The 22,371-nt window shown below is 38.3% G+C and overlaps 2 protein-coding genes across 5 annotated transcripts in view; both read left to right on the plus strand.

Moving 5' to 3' along the window:
* Positions 1-22,371, plus strand: part of ATP5MC3 (ATP synthase membrane subunit c locus 3) — a 356,405-nt gene that overhangs the window by 57,968 nt on the left and 276,066 nt on the right. The gene's annotated exons all lie outside the window — the stretch shown is intronic.
* The window catches only part of LNPK (lunapark, ER junction formation factor), a 47,659-nt gene continuing 29,289 nt past the window's right edge, over positions 4,002-22,371 (plus strand). For 3 of the 4 annotated variants that reach the window (XR_010743998.1, XR_010743997.1, XM_066322761.1), the window contains exons 1-6: positions 4,002-4,074; positions 7,760-7,841; positions 9,065-9,109; positions 10,294-10,481; positions 13,756-13,814; positions 17,068-17,108. Coding sequence is in view for 2 of the 4 variants with exons in the window: in XM_066322761.1 (XP_066178858.1) it covers positions 7,815-7,841; positions 9,065-9,109; positions 10,294-10,481; positions 13,756-13,814; positions 17,068-17,108 (360 nt within the window). In the remaining 2 variants the exon portion in view is untranslated. The remainder of the gene's footprint in view (positions 4,075-7,759; positions 7,842-9,064; positions 9,110-10,293; positions 10,482-13,755; positions 13,815-17,067; positions 17,109-22,371) is intronic. The other variant, XM_066322762.1, reaches the window with a different exon arrangement.

Consider the following 22,371-nt stretch of genomic DNA (forward strand, 5'->3'; position numbering starts at 1 on the left):
GCCCACACAAAAGTTATGAATTATATATCTATTTCCTTGCATTGATAAAAAAGAATTTCTTCCCATATTGCTTTTCCAAATATATTAGAAATAAAATATACATAAACATAATTATATTTTTCCCAAAGCTGAATTACATAAGGCATTAAAAATATGTCAGTTACCATATGTGTGTCATTTATGAACTACCAGCTAGCACTCCTTCTGTTCAAGATGCAGAGAAAACAGATTCCGGGCCTTGAGACATGTGGTTCGTTGTTGACCAGACTAAATTTTGGTGTCCACTAACACCACTGGCTGTGGAACCTTCCACTGAGGATGGGGTGTCAGAATGCTGCAGCCACCCAAACCTGGCACCACCGTTATTCCACCAGTGGTGGTAGAGTGGCTTTGCAGGTGGAGAGCAGAGCTGAGGAGAGCCTGGATTGTGTCCCTAACAGCTTGGGCTTGCTTTAATCATGGAGGTGCCCAGGGGGCATGAGGAAGTGGCCTGGAGTGAAGCTGTGCTCTCGAGGAGTCCCTGGTGGCGTACAGCAATGAGCACAGAATGGCCAAGGCAGAACAGGTAACTCGGGCACAGTACCCCAGGTTCAGCCTCAGCAGTGCCATGTACAGCAGCACCTAATTCCCAATAACTAGGACAGAAAAAAAGTGGTGAGATGGCACAGAGTGTAGTCCTAGTGGTACGGGTAGCGAAGTTTGTGATCTTTAGCCTATAGACATACCTTCATTTGCCACAATCACATCTCCATTTGCAGTGTAAACAAAGGTTCTGTTTCCCCATCTAAAATTCCCCAGCATCCACACGGCCTCACCAGCCAGGGGAGTCCAAAAGGGTCCCTTTTAAATAAAAAACCTCAATTTGGCAACACTAAGTATCTCTTAACCAGACAGCACTTTCCAAATTATGTACAGACACATATACTTGTTTAGAAAAATAAATTTGACTACTAGGCTACATATATTGATAAAATATAGGAATGCTACAAGTGTTACCATGGAGAAACTCTTCTCAATAGCAGTCTAAGGGTGCCAGACCAAAACATTTTAAAAGAAGCTTATGGTTTGATTTTTAAAATAAGTTGATTGTTCCATGTTCTGCATATAGAGAGACTGAAAGTGCTAAATGCTGCCTATCATGCTGGGGAAAATTCTGAAGATGTACTCTGCTGCTAGAGTGGTTATGCAAAGTCAAGTTAACACTAATCCCACTGATAATGAAGGATTTGGAGGGAATCTATTTAAGAGTTTTAAATACTCTGTAGGGGGCAGTTTTGAACCAGATTAATGAAAATTTTAAGCTGGCTGATTCAAAGTTAAGTTTTTATACTCAGTTTTATTATCCTCAGCATCTACATGGGCATAATTTCTCTTTTTTTAGGTAGATCTTGGTGCTTAAGCAAACAGGTAGCTGCATGCTATTGTATAACATCACCGAGCTGAGAGGCTTGTCTGCATGTAAGGTTCAGTAATGGGAGCTAACAACACTTTTTTAAAACTACCAGTTACAGAGATCCGTGACTGAATAGCAATGATTAGAACTTTCATGGCAGAGACCTGCATAAAAACCAGCTCTGCAAAAGGCCCGAAGGACAGAAGTACAGTTTGGGATTGCCTTCAAAATTCTGGTTCAGTCCTGAACCAGGAATCAATTTTGTTGTGATTTGAAAGTATTTAAGACATTTCTGGATAAAAGAAAAAAAAAGCAAAAAAATTGCAGCAGACTTTTGGAGACACTAGTATTGCTGCAGCATTTCCAAATGCCTTTAAACATGGTATCTTCATTATCTGCATTTATTTTAAATGGATATGATGCTAGACCATGGAAAAATATGTCAGCATCCTTCAATATGTTGGCTTAAAAATGAAGATTTAAATCAGCCTCTCTCCAGCAACACCCCACTTTGAGGTATCACAGTCAGAAATGGACTACTGATCTGAAACAAAAAAGAAAGATGTCCTCTCATCAAAGTCATTGTTACAAGGATTTAAGTAGAAGTGGCTCTAGAGTGCAGCCTGAAGAGTAGGGGAGGCTCAGTCACTGACTCTTTTTTCCACATGGAAAGGAACAGTCTAGGCCTCAATGAGAAAAGTGAAGTTGTGTACGTAAGTGACCTCTGTAATTGATAGCAGAGTATTTCAGTAGAGTCAGTGGCTCTCTATTGACCACTATTATTTTGACTTGAATGAAGTATCTTGAAGCCAGTTCTATCTAAACCATGATTTGCAGTTAAAGTTATTACTTATGTGATAATGTAACAATGTAGAGCAGCAAGAGTCACACTGGACACTGCTGGGAACTAAAGGGATCAACTTCCCAATGTTCAGACTAAGAATCAATGCTTCCAGATGATCAGACTCAGCAGCTCTACCACTTAAAGCTTGAAGCTGATTGTGTTGCCTGGATAGATGGTGAGATATCTTCTTTGTCCTCTCCTGACCTAAAAGCTTTGCCTAATCTTTTTGAGTTTGTGTACAGGGTCTGGCTGGGATGAAGGAATTTTCTTCACTGCCAGCCCATATGCTGCTGTTTTGTATTCTGTGACTAGAGCAGCACTGCTGACACAATGTTTCAGCCATTGCTGAACAGGACTTGCATGCCATCCAGGCTTTACCTTTTCTCATGCTCTGCTCCCCGAGAGTGTAGGGTGGGGGTAGACAACAATTTTGGGAGGGGAAACAGCCAGGACAGCACACCCAAACAGGCCGAGGGGATATTCCATACCACATAATGTCATGCTCAGCAATAAAACTGAGCAGAATAAGAAAGTGGGCGGGGGGGGTGGTTGGAAGGTTGAATCAGCTGCTGGAAGACTGGGCATCAGTCTGTTTGTGGGAGGTGGTTAGTTATTTTCCTTGCATCGCCTTTTTCTTTTTTTTTTTTTTCTTTCATTCACTTATTAAATTTTCCTTTAACCCAATCAATGAACTGTCTGACTTTTCCTAGTATGTCGCCCATCTTCCTGAGAGGGAAGAACAGGAGGTTATGTGGGTGTTTACCTCCTGACCAGGGTCAACTTACCACAGCTGGAAGAAACCCAACATTTATAGGCTGTGTTAATGATGCACTGTTACGTAATAGTTACAAGTCCAAGAATGCAAGGTCAGCTGAAGAGGTATAGCTTTTGCATGGGATTTTTTACTACAAGGCACTTTGAAGGACTTTCTTCCACTTCGGTTCACATACACCTGTATTACTGTATTATTCCGAACAGGGCATGTCAGAAACAGAGTGCAAACAGATAAAGGATTTATTCTCTGTTCCTGTGTCCTCTCGGCGTCAGGCAAGGGATGGGTGTCAGTGACGTAAGAAAGAGATGAAAGTACAGCACCAAGGGAGAGGACTTTGTTTTTACAGAAATGGAGTTTAAAGAAATTCAGAGTTTTGTTTCTCTCCAAAGATATTCAACACATGCCGGCTGGAACGAAGGCGACGCTGAGAGCGGCCCTCTGCTGTACCGTGCCTACTGCGGAACACTTATCTACTACGGCGCCTCTTTCTCAGCGCTGCTTCACCGGCTGAGCACCAGCGTCTGGAGGCCTGCAAACCTCCACATGACAGTCGGACCCTCACGTTCCTCGGGTTTTGCATTAAAACACCTTTATTTTCCGTAACAGGGATCAGCGAGAGCCGCAGGAAGACGGGTTTGGCGTCCCCGGCCCCGCCGGCGGTGAGCGCCCTCAGATACCCGCCCCGCTTCGACTTGGCTGGGCAGAGGCGCCCGGAACACCGCCGGGGCCGGGCCGCCAGGCGTGGCGGGAGGGGCGCACGGCACGGTCGGCTCCGATCCGCTCCGGCCGAGTGCGGCACTGCACAGAACAGAGCAGAGCAGAGCAGAGCAGAGCAGACGGAGCGGAGCGCGGCACACTCACCGCCCCCGCCCAGTGCCCCGCGCCCGCCGCCCGCAGCGCGGCCCGGCCCCGGCCCCGCCCCGCTCCAGCGCGCCCCGCGGCAGCCGGGCGCTGATTGGCTGCCGCGCCCGCGCGGGGTCTGGTGGGAGCAGCGCCCGGGCGCCGCGCTCCTCCTGCGGCGGCGTTGGCGGCGGGCGGGATGCGCGGCCCGGCCCGCGGCAGGTACGTGATGGCGGGGGATGCGCGGCCCGGCCCGGCCCCGAGCGGCTCCGCCTGGGAGAGGGACGCGGGGTGGCACTCCCCACAGCAGCACCGAGGCGCCGGCCCCGAGGCAGGAAGCGGAGCAGAGCGGCAGGCGCTCCCTCCCTCTCGGTCTGGCCGCGGGGCAGCCTTGAGGAGGAAGCCCGTGGCTGCGGGGAAGGGCGGCGGGCTCCCTGCCCGGAGCGGGGCGGCGGCGGCGGGCGGCTGTCCCGGCCCGGGAGCCGGGGGCTCGGCTGACCTCTGGCGGGGCCCTCCCTCCCCGCCGCCGGGCCCCGGCGCTGGCCGCCCCTCGCGCAGCCTGCCAGGGCTTGGCTTTCCATAGAGCCCCGAGCCGCCCGCAGCTCCGCCGCTCTGCAGTCCGTGTGGGAACTCTCTGCCTTTTTAATTAAGGCTCTATAAAGCGTAGGGCCTTTGTGGGATGCTTCCAGATAGAAACAGCCGGAAATGAATTTAAGTGGAAAGAAGTGTAGTATTTTGTTGTAGCTGAGGCGTCCTAGGACAGGCCAGCAGTAGATGGTGGGTGCTGCTCCTGTTTGGTTTTGCTTGTTTCCTTGTCCACGGCACTCAGCTGGAGAAACTTTTTATGGTCCCAGTGGAAGTTTCTGAGGTCAGTAAAATGTGAGTGAACTGTGAGCAGAACTGAAGATTCAATTTGAAAGGGAGAATTTGTGTTCTTTGTAATGGTAAATATCTAAAAATGCTTACATCAAGTGGAATCACAAAGTTTGCAAAAAAGACCTACTTCAAAAGTATTTTCCATTCCTTTAGGGGAGCGGTCTTTGTCTGTATGTAAGGCCTTGGTTACAAGTGTCTAACTTTTTTTTTTCTTGTAATATTTCTTCTCTTGATGTTATCCAGTCTGGAATTTCAGCATGCCAGTTATTAAAATTTACTTGGGAGATGGAGTTTTTTTGAGAACTTTAATCTTTAAAATATTAAAAGCCTGAAATTTGAGACTGACTTGATAAAAGTGTAATGAGATCATGAAGCTATTTTCTCCACCTGGGTGGATGGGTGTGGATGACTTAGTGGATTTTTGCCTCTTTCAAAAGAGAAGCTTTTTTTGTTCTGGTCTTAGTCTGGAACTTTTTAATAAATAACTTAAATGTTTTGGGAGTAGAGGAGCTGCTATAAATATTTTTGAGAGAGTCAGGTAATAAAATTGGTAGTAGTGTTTTCGTAAGCTTCTCTGTTCAGTATTTTTAATGCTTCTTTTGTCTGTTTAAGCCTAGGACATGTTGCAGCTATCTTACCTTACACATCAGTGATAATGTGTGTGGAAAAAAGTCCAACTGCACTAGTGCTTAGTCAGTGAAATGCCCAGCTCTGTGCTAGAGTGCAGCACTTCAGAAGGGGAAAGTCCTTTGCAATCATTTTTTGGTTGGAGCATGGGAAGGAAGCAACTTGTGGATGATCTCTTGCCATGCATAGTAGGATATTAATGGTAGGTATGTGGAGTGGCAGGTATGGAGGAAGGAGGAGAGTTTGAAACAGTTGAAGACAATTTGTGTTGTCATGTCAAGAAGAAGAGAGGGGAAGAAGGAAAACATCAGTGGCACTCCATCGTAATCACAGAAAATTTTCCATCTCCTCACTGAGGATTCAGTGACTAAACTGTAAATGTGAATCTAGTGGCCCTAATCCCTTAATACCTCTTTGGGGAGGGTTTTGGTGGTATTACAGCCTTGCAAAGCAGCATCTGTAAAGCCTGTCATCATCACAACTCCTGTAAAATCACATGCATAGTGGCACTTGTTGGACCTGTTTCTCTTCCAAGTGTTTACCAGATATTAAAAAAAACCAAAACACTTGTGTAGCAACCGCACTGTGAATGTGTTACTGATAGAAGTCAGTCACCAGTAGCTCATGGATAATTTGTTCCCAGAAGATCCTCTAACACTTCTAGTGGAAAGGAACTGTAGTTTGAAGGAAAATGACACACACAAAGGCCATGTGAGCATCTCTTTGTCTCTCTATGTCCACAACTGGGCTACCATTGCTCCTAGTGGCAGTGGCGATGATAGGAAAACAAGCTAGATTTGGGAGCCTTGTTCTGGCTTAACAGACTTCTCCACTGGCTGTTTGACACAGGATCTTTGTTGCAAAACAATATGAAAGCTATCTATGTCTGCAGAAATGTCTGGGAAGAAAGTGTAGGCTCAGATCTACTGCAATACTCTTGCAAAACCTTGCCTATATCTGCAATGTCACAGCTGTATAAAATTCTTTGTGTTAGATGGTCTGGTTTAAAAAAAAAAAAAAAAGACTGCTGTTTTACTGAGGTGAGTTGCTGCAGTAAGTGATCATTTTGAGAATTTGTTTGAGTCCAAGGGGTAATTGCTTTTCTACGTTTCACCCCTTTGTGCTACTAATTTGGCAGCAGTGGAGCTAATTTGCCCATCTGTTCTAGAGTCACTTTTGTGGCATTTTCAATATGGGTTTCCTTGTCTTTAAGAATTGGTTTCTGAAACCAGTAGGGCCTATATTTCTGAAGTTCTTGGCTTTCTTAAAAAGTGAAGAGATTACTAGACTACAGTAGTTTTTGTGCTAGTGAGCAGTGCATATCCTATACATATTAAATTGTTCTAACAGCCTCAGACAATTTGAATACAAATTTGGATTGAAATACATATTTCCCTTTTTGGCCAAAGGAAACTTAATAAACAAGATAATGGTCACTTATATTTCTGTCTAGCTAGATCAATCCTTTGTTTTAATAAGTGTTAGTGTTTCTTTCCAGAATCAAAAAGGTTTGAACTCTGGTTGGGGTTGAGCATTAGTTCACTGTCAGGGTTGTTTTGAACTGATTACTTTTTTGTTCAATAGGTAAAAAACTTGTATATTAAATGGAGAGAAAGTCTGCCATCAGAAGGTTCAATTGATTCAACTATCTTCTAATGGAAAGTTGCTACAGTTTTGGTTCAGGGGCTTAGACTCAGAGCATCAAGTTCATGTTGTTCACGGGTTCCAGGTTGTGTAGGGTGAGATGAGCTGCTTTTGCCCCTTTGGAATTGTTTTAGAGTCATTCGATGTGCATTGTGGGTTGTGCAGGGAAGATCTGCCAATGTAGTGCTTCTGTATAGCAAATGAAATCTTCAAAACTGGTTCTTTGAACTTAAAACTGAGCACAAAAAAGAACAATAGTGCTATCCAGCATATTCTTGTTGATGAAAGCATAAAAAGGAAATAGATTTATTTGAGAAATTTTCTCATTAACTGAAGGATGTTAATGCTGAATGCTTAGAGAGACAGCTAAAAAGGAATACTGAGTTATGCCTAGAGGCAGGAGAGGAAATAACTGGAAATTGGTTTCCTGCCCAGTACCCAATACTAAGTTTTTAAAATTGTTTTTCTGATGGAGTGTTTTAGTGTCTCTTCTTGCAGTTCATTTGTGCCTGTGTTTTTGGCAACTCCCCTCTGGTTAAGTATTTCCAAAATAAAAGTAATTTTGGCCCCATCTGAGCTGATCAACTGACTTACAGGATGGCCTATGAATCAGAAAACTGAATTTAAAAATAACACATAGGTAGATAGCTAGACAATGGCTTCATACGATATTTTTGATTTCTTAAGATGTTGGAATGAATTTGAGAATCCTTGATTACATTGTTAGATTGCTCCTAAGTGCTTAATGCTTTATTTCTAGCTGCGAATTCTTGTAGAAGATTGATAACTCTGCCAACATTTGTTCGCAATAGAAGATGGGTGCATTAATTTCAAGATGGAGGGTAAGTAACATTGTGTAACAATGTAATAACCTTTAGTCTAGAAGATGATAGTACCTAGAACATGCTGACTGTTAATGCTGGCTGAATGATAGATGCTGAACTTTTCCTGTGAGTGTGTCACTTAAAACTCTGGTAGTGAGAGATCATGACCAGAAGTATTCTTTGCTAAATCACTAAGCTGCAAAACTCTGCTGTTGGTCTTTATTTACTCTGCAGTACCAGTCTGGCACTGGCTTGGTTAACTTAAAAACAGTTTTAATTCTTTCTGTAAATCTAAATACTTTTGTGATGCATCACTGGATTAGAAACTGCAGCATCTGTGAATTCAAAGGTTGGTGACCTAGGTAAAAATGGATATATGCAGAGTACATTTCTCGCCTTTTTAACAAATAATTTGGTAGCTGCTTACTCCTGTAGAAGTCTGCCTTCCTATCTGCTTTTATTGGTTGTTGAGTGGTTTACTGAATTTATGAGGAAGAAGAGGCATGAGGTTTTTGACTACTCTCCTGGCAGGTGTGAGTTGTTTGAGTCTAGGTTTGTCTTTGCTTATTAGCAATTGACTTCAGAGCCTTCCATACAAAACTCCATTAAAGGTGAAACTTCAGGTGGAATGTCAGTTTTATATAATGGAAACTCTCTTTCAGGGTGATGCAGTGGGATCTGTGGTTTTTAAATTTGTGATGTGAAGCATAGGGAAAGATTGTGGCTTGATAATTCTCAGAAATTAGGAAAGATTCCTAGAACTGCTCCTGTGGGGAATTTACTGGTGATGACAACCCTTATTTGCAGTTGCTTATGATTTATTTACACCACGTGTCCTTGTATGGAATGAATGGTAGTAAAACACTGGAGTGCTCAGATTAGGGCTTCCTTGCTATAGTCTGTGTTTTGCCTATTTCCCTATTTCTGCCACTCATCAATTCTGTTCTTGTTTTGCTTTACACATTCATTATCACTGTAGATGCATTAGAGAGTTTCATTTTTTGTGATGTAGGAGAGGAGCCTTCAGTTAAGAGTAATACCAGCTGTAAGACAGTGATTCGTTATGGTTCCTTCTATTTGTCACACTAAAGTAGGAAAACTTCTTATGTTTATGTAAAGTAGATAATTTATTAATTTATTATGAATATGTCATTTTGTTAGGAAACTGTTAATGTACAGTAATCCTCAAAATACTGAGTTTTTGAAAGTAAGATTAATATCTTTGTTCTTTTCCTTGTAAGCAGGCAAAGCCTTCCACTGTAGAAGTATTAGAAAAAATAGATAAGGTATGTCTTTGCTTTTTCGTGTTTTGTTTGATTTTTTTTGTTTGGAAATATACCTCCTTTTTCCTGGCCATATATTTCTCTCACATTAGGTAAAATATTCTTACGAAATTTTTAATTATTTTGGTAATTATTATAGTAGTAGAGATTCTGCATATCAGAAGAATTGTTATCTTTTTTCCCCTTACTGTTTAGCCATTTAAAAAATAACTATACTGTATAATAGATAGTGAGAAACTAGAGAGCAAACATTTATTTAGAGATCCTTACATGGCAATGAATATGAAGCTGCCTTGATTACACAATTCAGTTATAACTAATGGTTAAAGTCCAGTGTAATGGAAAATGTCACTAGTGCAGAGTTCCATTCATCAAGTTGATTAGAAAAGCTCCAATGTATGGTTTTATGTGTAGAAGTTGTAACTCTAGTTAGTGGAAGTAAGTAAGGTCAGGGGCAGAATAACTGGGTAGATTGTTCTGTAATCAGTTGTGATTTTTCACCAGCATTTGTAACAGATGTCTGTACTCTGTGGGGAAATTAACTGTTTTGAAATATGCTGTTGATATTTTTGTTTTCCTTTTAATGAAAGTGTGAGTATTTCTATTGTCACTTGAAATACTGTCAAAATGTTTAACATTGCAGAGCATTGCTCAATTGCTTATTAATATACCAGAAGCATCATACAGATGTTCAGGATTTCACTCTTGATGTGAGGAAAGTGATAAAAAGAAAACAAGTGAAATGATGGAGAGGTTCCAGCAATTGGCCATGTTAGTAGAAAAGTCTTAGAGGCATTTAAAATTCCACAGGTACCTGATGAAAGCTTTAGAATGCTGAAAATGATTAGTAGTGACTTATGTGATAGTAAAGACTGCCATTTGTAAGATACTATTTTTCACTTGCCCTAAATATACTAATGCTTTACAAATGTGAAAATGTACTGATCTTTAACTTTTCTTACCCATTTCTAATAAGGTGCGAGTGGCCCATGGCACAACTTTGTTAGTGTGGAGTATTTATGCTATGGAAGTTTTCTTTGGGCAAATATTGTCATTTATCAAAAAGATGCTTGACTTTTCTAATCAAGTATCAAACTGATAGGGCTGATTTTTGCAAATATTTCAAGGCAGCTAAGTAAAACCACTTACTAATTGCACTAATAAGGCTGAACCCTGTTTATTTGCAGGATATAAAGAGATTAGAAGAATTTAGAGAAAAAAATCAGAGGCTACAGAAACTATGGGTTGGAAGGCTTCTTCTCTACTCCTCAGTTCTTTACCTTATTACTTGCTTAATTGTATATTTGTGGTGTCTTCCTGACGAATGGACAGCAAGGCTGACAATGACACTTCCATTTTTTGCATTTCCATTGATGTAAGTAGATATGCCTTTTTTTCTTTCTAACTGCTGTCTCTTTGATAAAAGGAGATGGAAAATACATCTCAGCAGGGGTTTGGGTTTGCTTTGACAACCCTTGAGATGTCATAACTTGCTGAATTTTTTCTTCTAAAATAAATTCAAGTAGTTAGGCAGACACTTTCTTTGAGGGGAATGTCTGTTATGGATCGTGGTTTAGTATAGAACTAAATCTTATCATCAAAAGATAATAGCATCTAAAGTCACTTGGCTTATCAAAATTATACTGGGCATAGAGAGCCGTGTCTGAACAGCTGTAAGGTAATGTAATATAAGCACAAGACATTATCTTGGGTTTTATTTTTACTGCAATTTGAAAAGTAACATTACTGTATGAAAACAAGCAAAGGTGTGTTACCTACATGTAAAATGTAATGTGTAAACCTGGGAAAATTACAAGAATGAATGGAGAGATTTACTTTCGTGTGTTAGGTGACTATTAATACCAAATTGACTTGAAAGGTGGTCACCCTTAGTGTGTTGAAAACTAGTTTTACATAATCAGCTGTTTTTCTGGAAAATCATTTTCTTCAACAAGAAAATATGCAGCCTTCATTGTATGTGAACATATTTGTTCCACTGAGCTGATTGGCTGCTTATCCTGATGACTGGCTTTTGTTGTCTAAGACATCTACTTCTCCAAAACTAACAAAATGGGCTCCCACCTCACTGAACAGCTGCTTTGCTGCCTCCCCTTCCTCCAGACCCTCCTGGAGGTGAGAGCAGCCTGCTGAGCATCTTTGCTACTGCCGGGGAGCACAGTGCATTTACTGATTTGCTGAAATGATCATAAGTACTTCCATGTTTGTACAGCACCTTTGTGCCAAAGCATGGTTTATAGATGCCCTAGCTTTAGACTTGAAAGGTAAAGTCAAAAGTAAATATTTGAGTCTTTTCAAGTTTGATGGGTGTGGGTCAGCATAATATAGTATGTGGAAAACCCTCAGCTTGAAGATGCTTTTTGTATGTCATGCGGCATTAACCGTAATACACTGATATGCTGCTGTTGTGGACTCTTGTGGAGAAGATACATGGGCAGCAGTATCTTGACTGGAAAAGATTACACAAAAATTAGAGCTCAAATTAATCTTTTCCAGTAATATGAATTAAATTTGTTCTTAAGGACAAGCATTTCAAAGTTTTTGTTGGTGAGGTTTGTTCATGCTGATAGGAAAGGTTTGTATAAGAGGGAGTATTACCGGCCTCCTTTCACATAGGTGTGTTAGAATTAGGGTAGAAATGAAAGCTTTTATTATTGAAGGTGATGGCTTCTAGTACTGTACTTTGAATTTGCATGTTAGACTTTTATTCTCTAGTTTGTCTTCCAGTTCTGCTTATTTTTCTCAGGGTGGCTCTCTGTAAAATTCTGATTTAGATATCAGCTTACGAGCACTTAGAATCAGACTGTTGTTCTCTTATGACTTGCAACTGTTTATCAGATTTTTTTTTTTCCTTAAGCTATTCCCCTTCAGCTTTTTTTGGCAGATATGAATGGCAAGCAGCTGCCAGCTTGTCTTTGTTCTCGGTCAAGAGGTGACTCCATGCTGAATGCCTGATGCCACCCAGTAATAGCTCTAGAGATTTTTCAGACCTAATCAAAAGGGAGTATGTCTGCCTTTTCCAGCTTGCAGTCAGTCACCAACTTATTTCTGCTTCAGCTCTGTCCCTCAGGGTCTCAGCAAGTTACTGATGTTGGTAGAGCAAGTTAAGTGTAAGGAATATAACTTCACTAATTTAAAATGTATACTGAAATACCCGAAAAGTTGAAGGAATACATTAGCATGTTAGAAGAGTGCTCTTCTTTTTTATTTGATTTTAATTTGCATGTTCTGGTTTTCATGGAAATACTTTTTTTTTAAATTGGTGGAAATGGTCGGCTGTTAAACTTCCACTTTGGATTTCCTAAAGAGGAAATGCTTTTTTATTTCATGATGTCTGACTTAATTCATATTTAGAATACAGCTTTAGGTAGAAGACTATTAAGCATACATTAAAAAAGAAATAATGCTTTTGCCTGTGTGACAGAGTATTTAAGGCAATTTAAATCCTGTAAACATTTATTTCTTCTGGTACTTTATAAAGACACTTTTTGTGTTGTGTAAGCAGATAAATCCCCCTGTATTATTAGATCAGTTACTGTAGCACAACTTTAAACATGGAATAGTTAAACTTCTTTGTTTGTCTTCTCTTGGATAGGCTGCTCTCAGATTCCAGTTGCCTCAGCTAACTTGCCTAACTTGGGTTGTGCTGTTAATACCTGAAGGCATTTTTAACTGGGCAACCATTAGATAAATACAGAAGATGTTCTTATGAATCAAAAATCAAAACTCTTAGAGCCTTTGGCTGTTTTCTTATGCATGCTTTTAGTCAGATAACCTTTCTAGCCTTTAAGGGTTTTTTTTTGTTTTTTTTTTTTCTTTTTTTTTTTCTTTTTTTTTTCTTTTCTTAAATGAAACATTTCTAATTTAGGCTCTGTTATTTAATTAACTTTAGGAGGGGTTTGGATGCTTGGAATGGTTTAATGTTTGAGGTTTGCCACTTGGCTAACCCTGAATAGCTTACCAGGACAAGTGTCAGCTTAATATTTAGAGGCAATTCTAAGCTTTAAAACAAATGAGGTCCTGATGATTTCAGAGAGACTTTTCGAATGTAAATTGGTCATAGATAATTTTAACTTCATCTTGACATAAACTGCTCCAGCTAAGTCAGCTGAAACCCTACAGAAATTGAGTAGACTTAGAGCTCTCTAAAATCACTAGGACTCAGGTCAGTTAATTCTGCTTGGGAGAGCATTTGTACAATAGCTCTATCTCATGGTTTTCATTGATAGTAGAATTCTTCCCACAAATCTCCTGGGTCTTAATTTTGGGCCTTAACCGCTAAGTTACTTTTTTGGATAAAATGCATTATAAGTCTATCAAATAAGAAGTGATGACTAAGTAATTTTCAGCTGAACGTTTTTTAGCAAGTGATGATATTGCTGCTGTGTTAATATTTCTGCTTTAAGTAATGGTTCATTTTAATAGAGAAGATGATTTTTTTAGAGCAATATTGATGTCTTGTTGACAAGATGTTAATTTAATTTTTATTTTTTATATAAATGCTGTTTGAAGGTTTCTATTCTTTGTACTTGCAAAATAGAATCTCATCTGGTGTTTTGTTTGCTAAATGACTTCAGAAATGGTTAATGTAATGTATTTTAATTAATGTAATTCTTCTTTTTCTTCTAAAGAATCTGGTGTATAAGAACACTGCTCATTTTTTTCTTTTCCAAACGGACAGAAAGGAATAGTAAGTACTTTTTACTTGTGTTTTTTTTTTTTTTTTAAGAATATGTAGCTAGTTGAGAATGATGCTTGCTATGATGATGTAAATGCTTTTGATCATTTATCTTCCAGGAAGACAAGAGTAGCCTTTTAGTTAATACTGAAATGGGTAGTATTAGCTAAACTTTTTTTTCTACCATGTAGTTCATGAAGGAGCAGGAAGGAAACTGCTTAATCTTTCATTTCACTCAAAAAATTGTGCTAACTTTCTCCTGTCTTTGCATGTGTCGAAAGTGTAATGGAATAAAATATGGTGTAGAAGTAGGAGCAAGGGGAGAGGAAATATAAACAGTAGTAGTAGTTCCCTTGATACTTGCATCTGACAAGTATTCCAGCAGTCTTAATCTGTTATCCTTATGCAAAAGGGAAGAGATTTATAGTAGATATGTCTAACTTATTTGTCAAGCTATCTCTTCTCTCCCAAGTTCTCCAAGGCATACTTATGTTTTCCTGAGAGGGAAAAGTATAAGCAGGTGTTTTTCTGCTTTTTTGAGAGCTAAGGAAAATTGGAAGTCATGCAACAAAACCAAAAAGTAATGGAGGTATTCAGATAGATATAAAAAGTTGTTAAATTTTGCATTAGAATGAATCTGCATGCTATTTAAAAACAACATCTGTGGCACTTGTCTGCAGTAGTTAGAATTCATTTGAGACTTTCCTTGAAAGCAGTCCAGCCTGTAACAATATCTCATGGTGATGTGAGCAATAATACAGGAAAACCTCAGTGTTGCACTATGTTTTATGACTTGCAGAACAGCATGATGTATTTAATTTGTGACAGCTTACAAGTTAAACATCACTTTTAGAATTTCTCTTAAACTTAATGTTTGCATTTGATATTCAAGCGCAGAACATACATTTTTATGTAGAAATAAAATTGTCCATATATTCTGTGGTGCTGTGTGATTCATTTCTAAGGTGAAATGAATGATTTGCATTTCATGGCTGAGTAAGAAAAAAAGTGTGTTTTTCTAGTTTGCTTAAATGTCTTTATTGCTGTTTTGAGCATGCAGGCAGGTCTAGTGCTTTTGTTGAACCTGTGTTTAAAGGGTTTAGTAGATGATAGAACATGCCAAAAGGGATTATTTCTGTGTGGTTCCAGAGGCTGGATAAAAATGAAGTGTTTTACCTCAGAGATAAAAGCCCTGTATTTGAAAAGGAAAAATTGAATGTAGAGTTGAAGCAGTAAAGCAGGAGAAAGTGTATCTGAGAAAGCAAACTGTCAGCCAAGTAGCTCAAAGCTAAGTTTTTATTCTGGGATAAGTTAGTATAACATACTGAGACACTTAGGAGGTGGTTCCTTAATACAACAAAGCTCTGTGCTGGATAACTGGTATACAACAGATTTGGGAATGATGCTGTGAATGAAGAAAATTTGTAGCTAGACTCCAAGGAAGGTGGTGCAGAGAGATTATGGAATTTCAGTTTTTAAGACTGGTCAGGCAAACACTCTTAAAGATTTAGGCTGATCTGTCCCAAAGCATGGAGAAAATAAATGAGGTATATTGTAGATATTGACTTCTCTAGTATGATTTTTTTTTGTAGGTTTAATTTAGATGAGATATGTTGGTTTCTTGAGGGTGCTTTGCAGTAATTGCCATTTGGCCACGTTTGAAGGGGCAGGTGTTTCATGAGGTTCTTGTTGGGTATGGGAGGTAAAGTGATCAGAAAAAAAAACTCACACTTTAAAATGGTTGAATTGCTTTGTGGGAGGCTGTGTTTGAAGATGTACTAGGCATTTCTAGGTACCAAAAGCACTTGCAGTTTCTTGAGTAGCCATTAATAGCTGGCTGTATTTTACTGTTTATTTGGTGTCATTATGCCACGCTGCATTGCAGTACATTTTAAGCTGTTAATCTGTGTAGGGCAGCATGTGGGACTGCATTCTAATAAAAATGTGAAATTTGGTGAAAGGAGGTACCTTGCTAATTTGAAGATGAATACTTTCTGGAATTGTTCAGCTTCTGTGGCCCCTCACAGGATTAAATATTGTCTGTTGCCATGTGCTGTTAACAAATATCAGTGGTTGTAGTTAACCCTTCTATTGCATAAATAATAACCTTTCAGATATGTGCATGCCAGTTTTTAGTATTTTGCACATTTAATAAAGAGGATTATTTGATCAAAATGGATTTCTGCATTCTGGAAAAGGTCAAGTAATTGTTTGTTTCTTTAATTTTAAGTAACAGTTTTCCTGAAGTAACTTTGAATGGTATGGAATGCTTATTCATAAATAATAAAAATACAAAAATAGGTATGCTAGGTATGTTTAGCTTGATTGGTTTTGGTTTTGTGTCTTGTAGTTCTATGAAGCTTTTTCTGTCTTTAAAATCTGAAAAATGGGTAAGAATAGGTATATTTTTACAGGAAGTAAGCTGCCAATGTTCAGTAGAGCTGAGAAAGGGCAAAAAGTTGGATAGTTTATTGTTAAAATCTTGCTGTGAAAAGAGGTAGTAGAAAGCAAATTTGTTGAGAGAGTATCTTCTGCATTAGGTGATGGTTTATTACAGTGAGTTTTCCAGGAGTGTCAAGCTCCAAACAGTGACTTTCAGGAAAATCCCACATGCATTTGGCGCCTTTCTTCTTTCTCTAACTCTTAGAGGGGTTAGGTGTTGTGCCTGCCTGTTGTAACAGTCTCTTAATATTTAGCACTAAAATGACCTTCTGGCAGCTGTTCTTACAGAACTGGGGCTCTGCTGTAGTCTGAGAGTATAGAAAGAGGGAAATAGGTAGAGCTTTGAAGCTTGGAATTGATCAGGCATTTGAATCTAGAATGTGTTAAGAGGTTTATGTGAAACACTGAAGCCAGTAAATCTGGTACTCAGATATATTAATGCTTAGACCTCAAGCTTTTTTCTGTATTTTGACTCATGAGATTGAATGTATTTGGTCCATTGTTGTACCAGTTTTAATGTGGGTCAAAGCAGGGCACTGGCTAGAATTGGTTTGCTTAATGAGGAAATGGTACATAAAATTTTTTAATAGTTATAACTGTAAAGTGATAACAGTGGGCTATAATTTATAAGCAGTTTCAGCATTTCAAGTGATTTATTTTCACATAAAAATTTTAGTTATTTTATACCAAGTTTACTGATGTTTAGAGTTGGTAGTAGTCAGTGCATAATTTTTCCTGATTTCACAAGATGTAGTCAGTGTTTAGAATGTGCTGAAATTCTTACTTTATATTTGAAAACTAATGTATATTGTCTTTCTTTTAGATGATGCATTGGAAGATTTAAAATCCCAAAAGAAAAAAATAGTAAGTAAAACTTCAAGAAAAAATTGTTATGATGCACTAAAACTGGTATATTCCAGATATTTGTACTGAACTTGATCAAAAGTTAATCTCAGTAATAAAAATTAAGGATGGAAAAGGTTCACATCTTGGATAACTTGCCTTCTCTGTGAAGTTTGTAACACTGAAAGCAGTTTCCTCTCAGTTTAATCACTCCATACAGAGGTTTGTTGAGAGAGGAGGCTGTTTTCTGACATGGTTGGCTTCACCTGCCTTGTAAGGCAGAACTTAAAATCTGCCCACCCCCAACCCTACCCTGCCAAAGCAGCTCCTCCTCCCTCCAAAAAGTCCATTATGAGCCTTCGTTATTAAGAAGTTTGCCAAAGTGTTCACCTCATACCTTCTGGATTTTGCCATGGTAGCTAAATTAATAAAAAACCCACAGCAAAAGTACCAAAAATGAGTTGGGTAAGAGTCTGGTATCATGTCATGATCTGTATTTTATCACTTTTAAAATGTAGATGTAAAAAAGATAACCTGTAACCTAATTATGTCACTGTCCTTTGATAAAGAGAATTTGCTAACATTTAAATGGATGTGTCCTTTGGTTATAGTGGGGATACAGAGGGGTTGGAGAGGCTTACATTTTCTAGAAAGGAAAGAAATGAACATTACGGTTATGTTCAGTTTATTTTATGAAAACTGCTTAACTGAAATTAGTTAATGTTTCCTATTAACACAGTCATTTGGTAGCCTTAAAGGGAAAGTTCTTGAACCCAAAAAAGCACACTGGAGAACAAAAGAGTTTTTGTAATCTTAGATGTAAAGTCTTCATTTCAGTTTAGGTTTAGTTTTCTGTAATCATGAAAATCTTTTTTATAGAAGAGCTAGTACTGAATTTTTTCTGTGTGAGAAGCAATTAGGACAAAAGGCGTTGAATAAAAGATTAGTCAGGAAAAACCTGAATGTGTATTTTGCATATGAAAAACATCAAAACAATGTAAAGAACCAAGATAAAACAATGCACAATACAAAAATGAAACAACTGCATAAATACTTTGCAGACAATAATGAAATTATAGTGTAACTATGGAGAATTTAAATCTGGAAGTATAAATTGCCATGAGTATATGTGCAAGTCAAGCTTTAATTATTAAAGAGGAACTTCTAAATAGGGTTAGTGAAACTGAGTTCTGGGAAGTCCAATAATGTATAACTCAGCAATTTTTCAGAGTTGGTGATTATTATATGAACTTGCAGGTGCCTGGTTCCTAGCAAGGAACCAGAGACAGAGGACTTACTGCAACCTCTTGAAAAGTACTGTGTTGGTACTTTTTACTCATAAGATGGACTCAGGAGGTTCATCATAATTTAAGATCTTCAATTAAGCATTAAAATTAGATAATTATACATGAAACATAACGTGTTGAAATGAGCTGGAGGGGAATGCAGGTAACAAGGCAGTATAATTCATGTTTTAGATAAAACCACTGAATAAATTGCATTCTGTAAAATTTCATTCTGATAATACTCAGATTTCATTTTGCTTTGTTTGATTAACTTTCTTTCGGAGTGCCTTTGGCTATGAATGACCTACTTTTTAGTAAAACAAAAATCAATGAAATAATGGGATGAGAGAGGTTTTGGTTTTTTTTCCTGTTGAATTCTGATTTGCTACTGAGTTTGCAGATAGGATTACTTACTAAGAAATTTATATAGTAGTCCTCCAAGTATTTAGGATAAGTAAATTACATGTTTCCTGTTTATTTGTAATGCAGATTGTTGTCTAGGCACTGAGCCTGCTGCAACAGCTGTGCTTTTTCACTTTGTTGCAGCTCAGCTACCTAGTTGCTGGATAAATCTTACATTGAAGACAATTGTCCTTTTGAAAAATGTTACAGTACTTGTGTTTTATTGTCATGTGGCCCACCTTTTCCCTGCAGACATTACTTGTGTGCTGAAAGGACATAAGGTTGTTACAGGGCTTACCTGTAAGTGGTGTAAGCTCCTCATCTGGTATAATGCCCTGGTGGGTTTGCAGTGATTGCTCAATAGAAATTAATTTCTCTTTGATTTCTCTTCTGGCTTTGGTGACATAGTCATGTGGATACTCATGTGGGTCTAATACTTGGCAAATACAGATACTTCATCTGGAAATTACCATTAGTGTTGTCTATCCTGTAGTTTGACTCAAAGCTTGTGTCATACTTATTTCTCACAGAACTGACTTTATGCTGGTTTTTTTCCTGGTGAATGCTTTAAAGCTTGTTGAATTATTAACTGGGGGTAGGCTTTAAGTTAACTAGCTGTAATTAAGGCACTACTTCAAGGTACAAGTTTGTTTTCTTCCTTGATCGTAAGGGATACTGTACTGGTGTTCGTGACTGTTTAGCTGTGATTTCGGCCTCAGAGTTTCTCAGTTAATGAGGATGTCAGCCCTTAAGCCTGAACATGGGTAGATGAGCAAGTTCAGAGGGTTAAGCATATTAAAGTAAGGGTGCAGGACATGTATTAAGCTGATACAACTGGGAATTAGTGGAGAGTTTACCTGGTACAGCAGTCTTAAAGATAGGATAATTCTTAGCCTGAGGACAAAGTTGTGAAGCTAGTATAGTAATTACCTTGCTAATTTTAGAATCAAACTTTGCTGAAGCTTGCTCAGCTACTCTGAATAGTAGTCTAAGTGTAATATTAGACTTTTAAAGACTTCCATGCCATTTCAGGTAAGAGTTTAGAAATTGCATCTGCCAATCTAGGGAAAAAAAAAAACAACACAAAACAACTAGTCAGATTTCAAGGCTGTCTTGGAGTTACGTTAGTAGTGGGGAAAAAATTGCAGCATATGACTTCTGTTATTTAAATTAATTACTCTTTCATCAACTTTGTCTTCAGCCTTCTAGGTGTAGACAGTCAATATATTTCGATAAGTTTCAGTATGTGATAAAAATTCTGCTAGGAGCTGGTTCTTGTATAAGCCCAGTTTTGTCTAACCAGTAAATGCCAAAATATTGCAAATGTGCAACTGAAAATTCAAAATACGGTTAAAAATCATATTTACTGATGAAGGATCAGTTACCTTAGTGGTTTTAATGTTGGCATGGATCTGATTGGATTGATTACTGTGACTTAAATGATTTATTTCTGATTTTAATGAAACTTTTGCTATGTGTCCTGGTCTATCTTAAATGGTAGACTAAATGGGTTTCATGGCTTTGTGTGAACATAAAGGAAGACCTCCTCGTAGTTGGGTTTGACATAACAAGTAATTCTCAATTTATGGACTCATATAGTAGTATGGTGAATCATGAGTGGTTTGCACCCTGCCAGTATTTAAGTCTTTGGTTGCTAAATTGCCTTTACAAGGAGCTTAAAATACATGACTTGTGCTATTCAATTTAGGCAGCTGATGTCATTCCCACAGAATTCTCTTTGGTTGCCTGTTGGGAAGGAGTTTATCCATACAATTGTTCATAAGAAGAGAACATGGTACCATGCTTCTTTACTGAGATCTGATTAATATCATGAAAAATTTGTGCTTAGGCTGGTATTACCTTTCTTAGAGAGTTCACTTGTAATTTGGGTTGCTCAGCATTATAATTTTATTGATAAGTATAGACTAGGAGTTTAGCCCTTGGCAGAAAGTAGAAAATGATTTTATGGGAAAAGTTTTGGGTCTCAGAGAAGACTGTATTATGGAAAAAAGACTAAGAGGTGTTGGGCAATTTGCTGTATTAGTGCTCACCATGAAGTTAACCTTTCCAAGATTATGCTTCAGGATGGTGAATGTTCCAGAAGTGAGTGTATTGGTTTGCATTCATAAATGAGCTTCCTGTGTCGGCACAAAAGCCCATTTCCTCTGCTATGCAAACACGGAAGTAGTATTTAAATATTTCACAGGCTCTTACTTTCTTCTGGTAATTACACTCATTTCCTCACAGTAAGTAAACTTGGGCCTTTTTGGTTCTTTATTTGGTATTATCAGCCAAATTTCAATTTACTATAGAAAAGTAAACTCTACAGTGAAAGCATGAGAAATGTGAATATGCTTGTAGAAATCCTGACAATTTCTATATATTTTCAAGGAATCTGTAGTCATTTGTGATACTGAATTCTTGTTCAGATTCAGCTTTACTAGAACTTCAAAGCTATGTATGAATTCCAAAATATGAAGAGTAACTGATTTGAATTATTCCAAAACTATGTAAAGTGGAGGATAAGTTCCACATCTGAATCTTGTGGTGAGAGTTGAATTATGTTTCAGAATAATGTTACTGTTTTTGCAAAACTTCTGTATCCACAAATAGCTACTATGCTATCTAATACTGCTGTGGCAAGAAGTGCTTTAGATAAAGAAAGTGTCAAGTGGTGGTGGAGCATTCTGGTTTTTCTCTCTCTTAAAGGTCACTTTGTCCTGCAGAAAGTTATTTCTCATTTTTCTTTTTGGCTATACAGACAACAGCATGCATTTTATGTTCATTGATGTGAAGTGAATTGGGTTTTTTCAATTTTGACTTGGCAGCCAAATGTTAGCACTGACTCTTAATGCTTCTCCACTTTGCAGCTTCACCTCACTAGCCTTATCCCTTTTATAAAAGTCTGTCTTACAGTTTTTGCTTTTGTAAGCAATAAATACTTTATTTTTCCTATTAGGTAATTAATTCTGCTCTTATGGCACTGTGTGGCATTTGTTTTACAAAGTTAGTGGGTTAAGTCCAAAGTGATGCTGAAATGCAAGTTTAGGAAATTGATTTTTACTTCCTTCTTCACTCCCTTTTGTTTCAACAGTCCTTAATTAACAGCCTGGATAGTATTCATTGCCTCAAACTTCAAGAAATGTCTGGAGGAGTGAGTGTTAAATGAATACACAGTAGCCATTAAATGGAGTGAATTTTTATTTAGCTTCTGAGGTCTATTTGTAATCCTGAGGTCTGTCTAAATGCAAAACTCCTGCACAGTCTGTATATTCAGAATGGCTGAAATTTTAGTTTCTTACTAGCTAAATAATGGCATAAAATTCATGTTAACCTGCACCATTTGTTATTTTAGCAGTGATAAATGATTTTGAGAGAATTTAATGTTTTGGCCACTGACCTTTTCAGTTTTGCAGTTTATGCCAGCAGCAAACTTCAGAACAGAGTCCCCCCATTTAGAATATGGCCATTAGTCAGCATATCTAGGAAGAAAGGTCTGCTTAAGATACTGTAAAATGTATTATAATTTCTATACATATTAGGTATTTGTCATAACTTCCGCTATCTGAGTTTTGAAGTTAAGCTGCTTCTGATGT

Source organism: Sylvia atricapilla, chromosome 7 (genome assembly GCF_009819655.1).
Source record: "Sylvia atricapilla isolate bSylAtr1 chromosome 7, bSylAtr1.pri, whole genome shotgun sequence".
NCBI classification, from domain to species: domain Eukaryota; kingdom Metazoa; phylum Chordata; class Aves; order Passeriformes; family Sylviidae; genus Sylvia; species Sylvia atricapilla.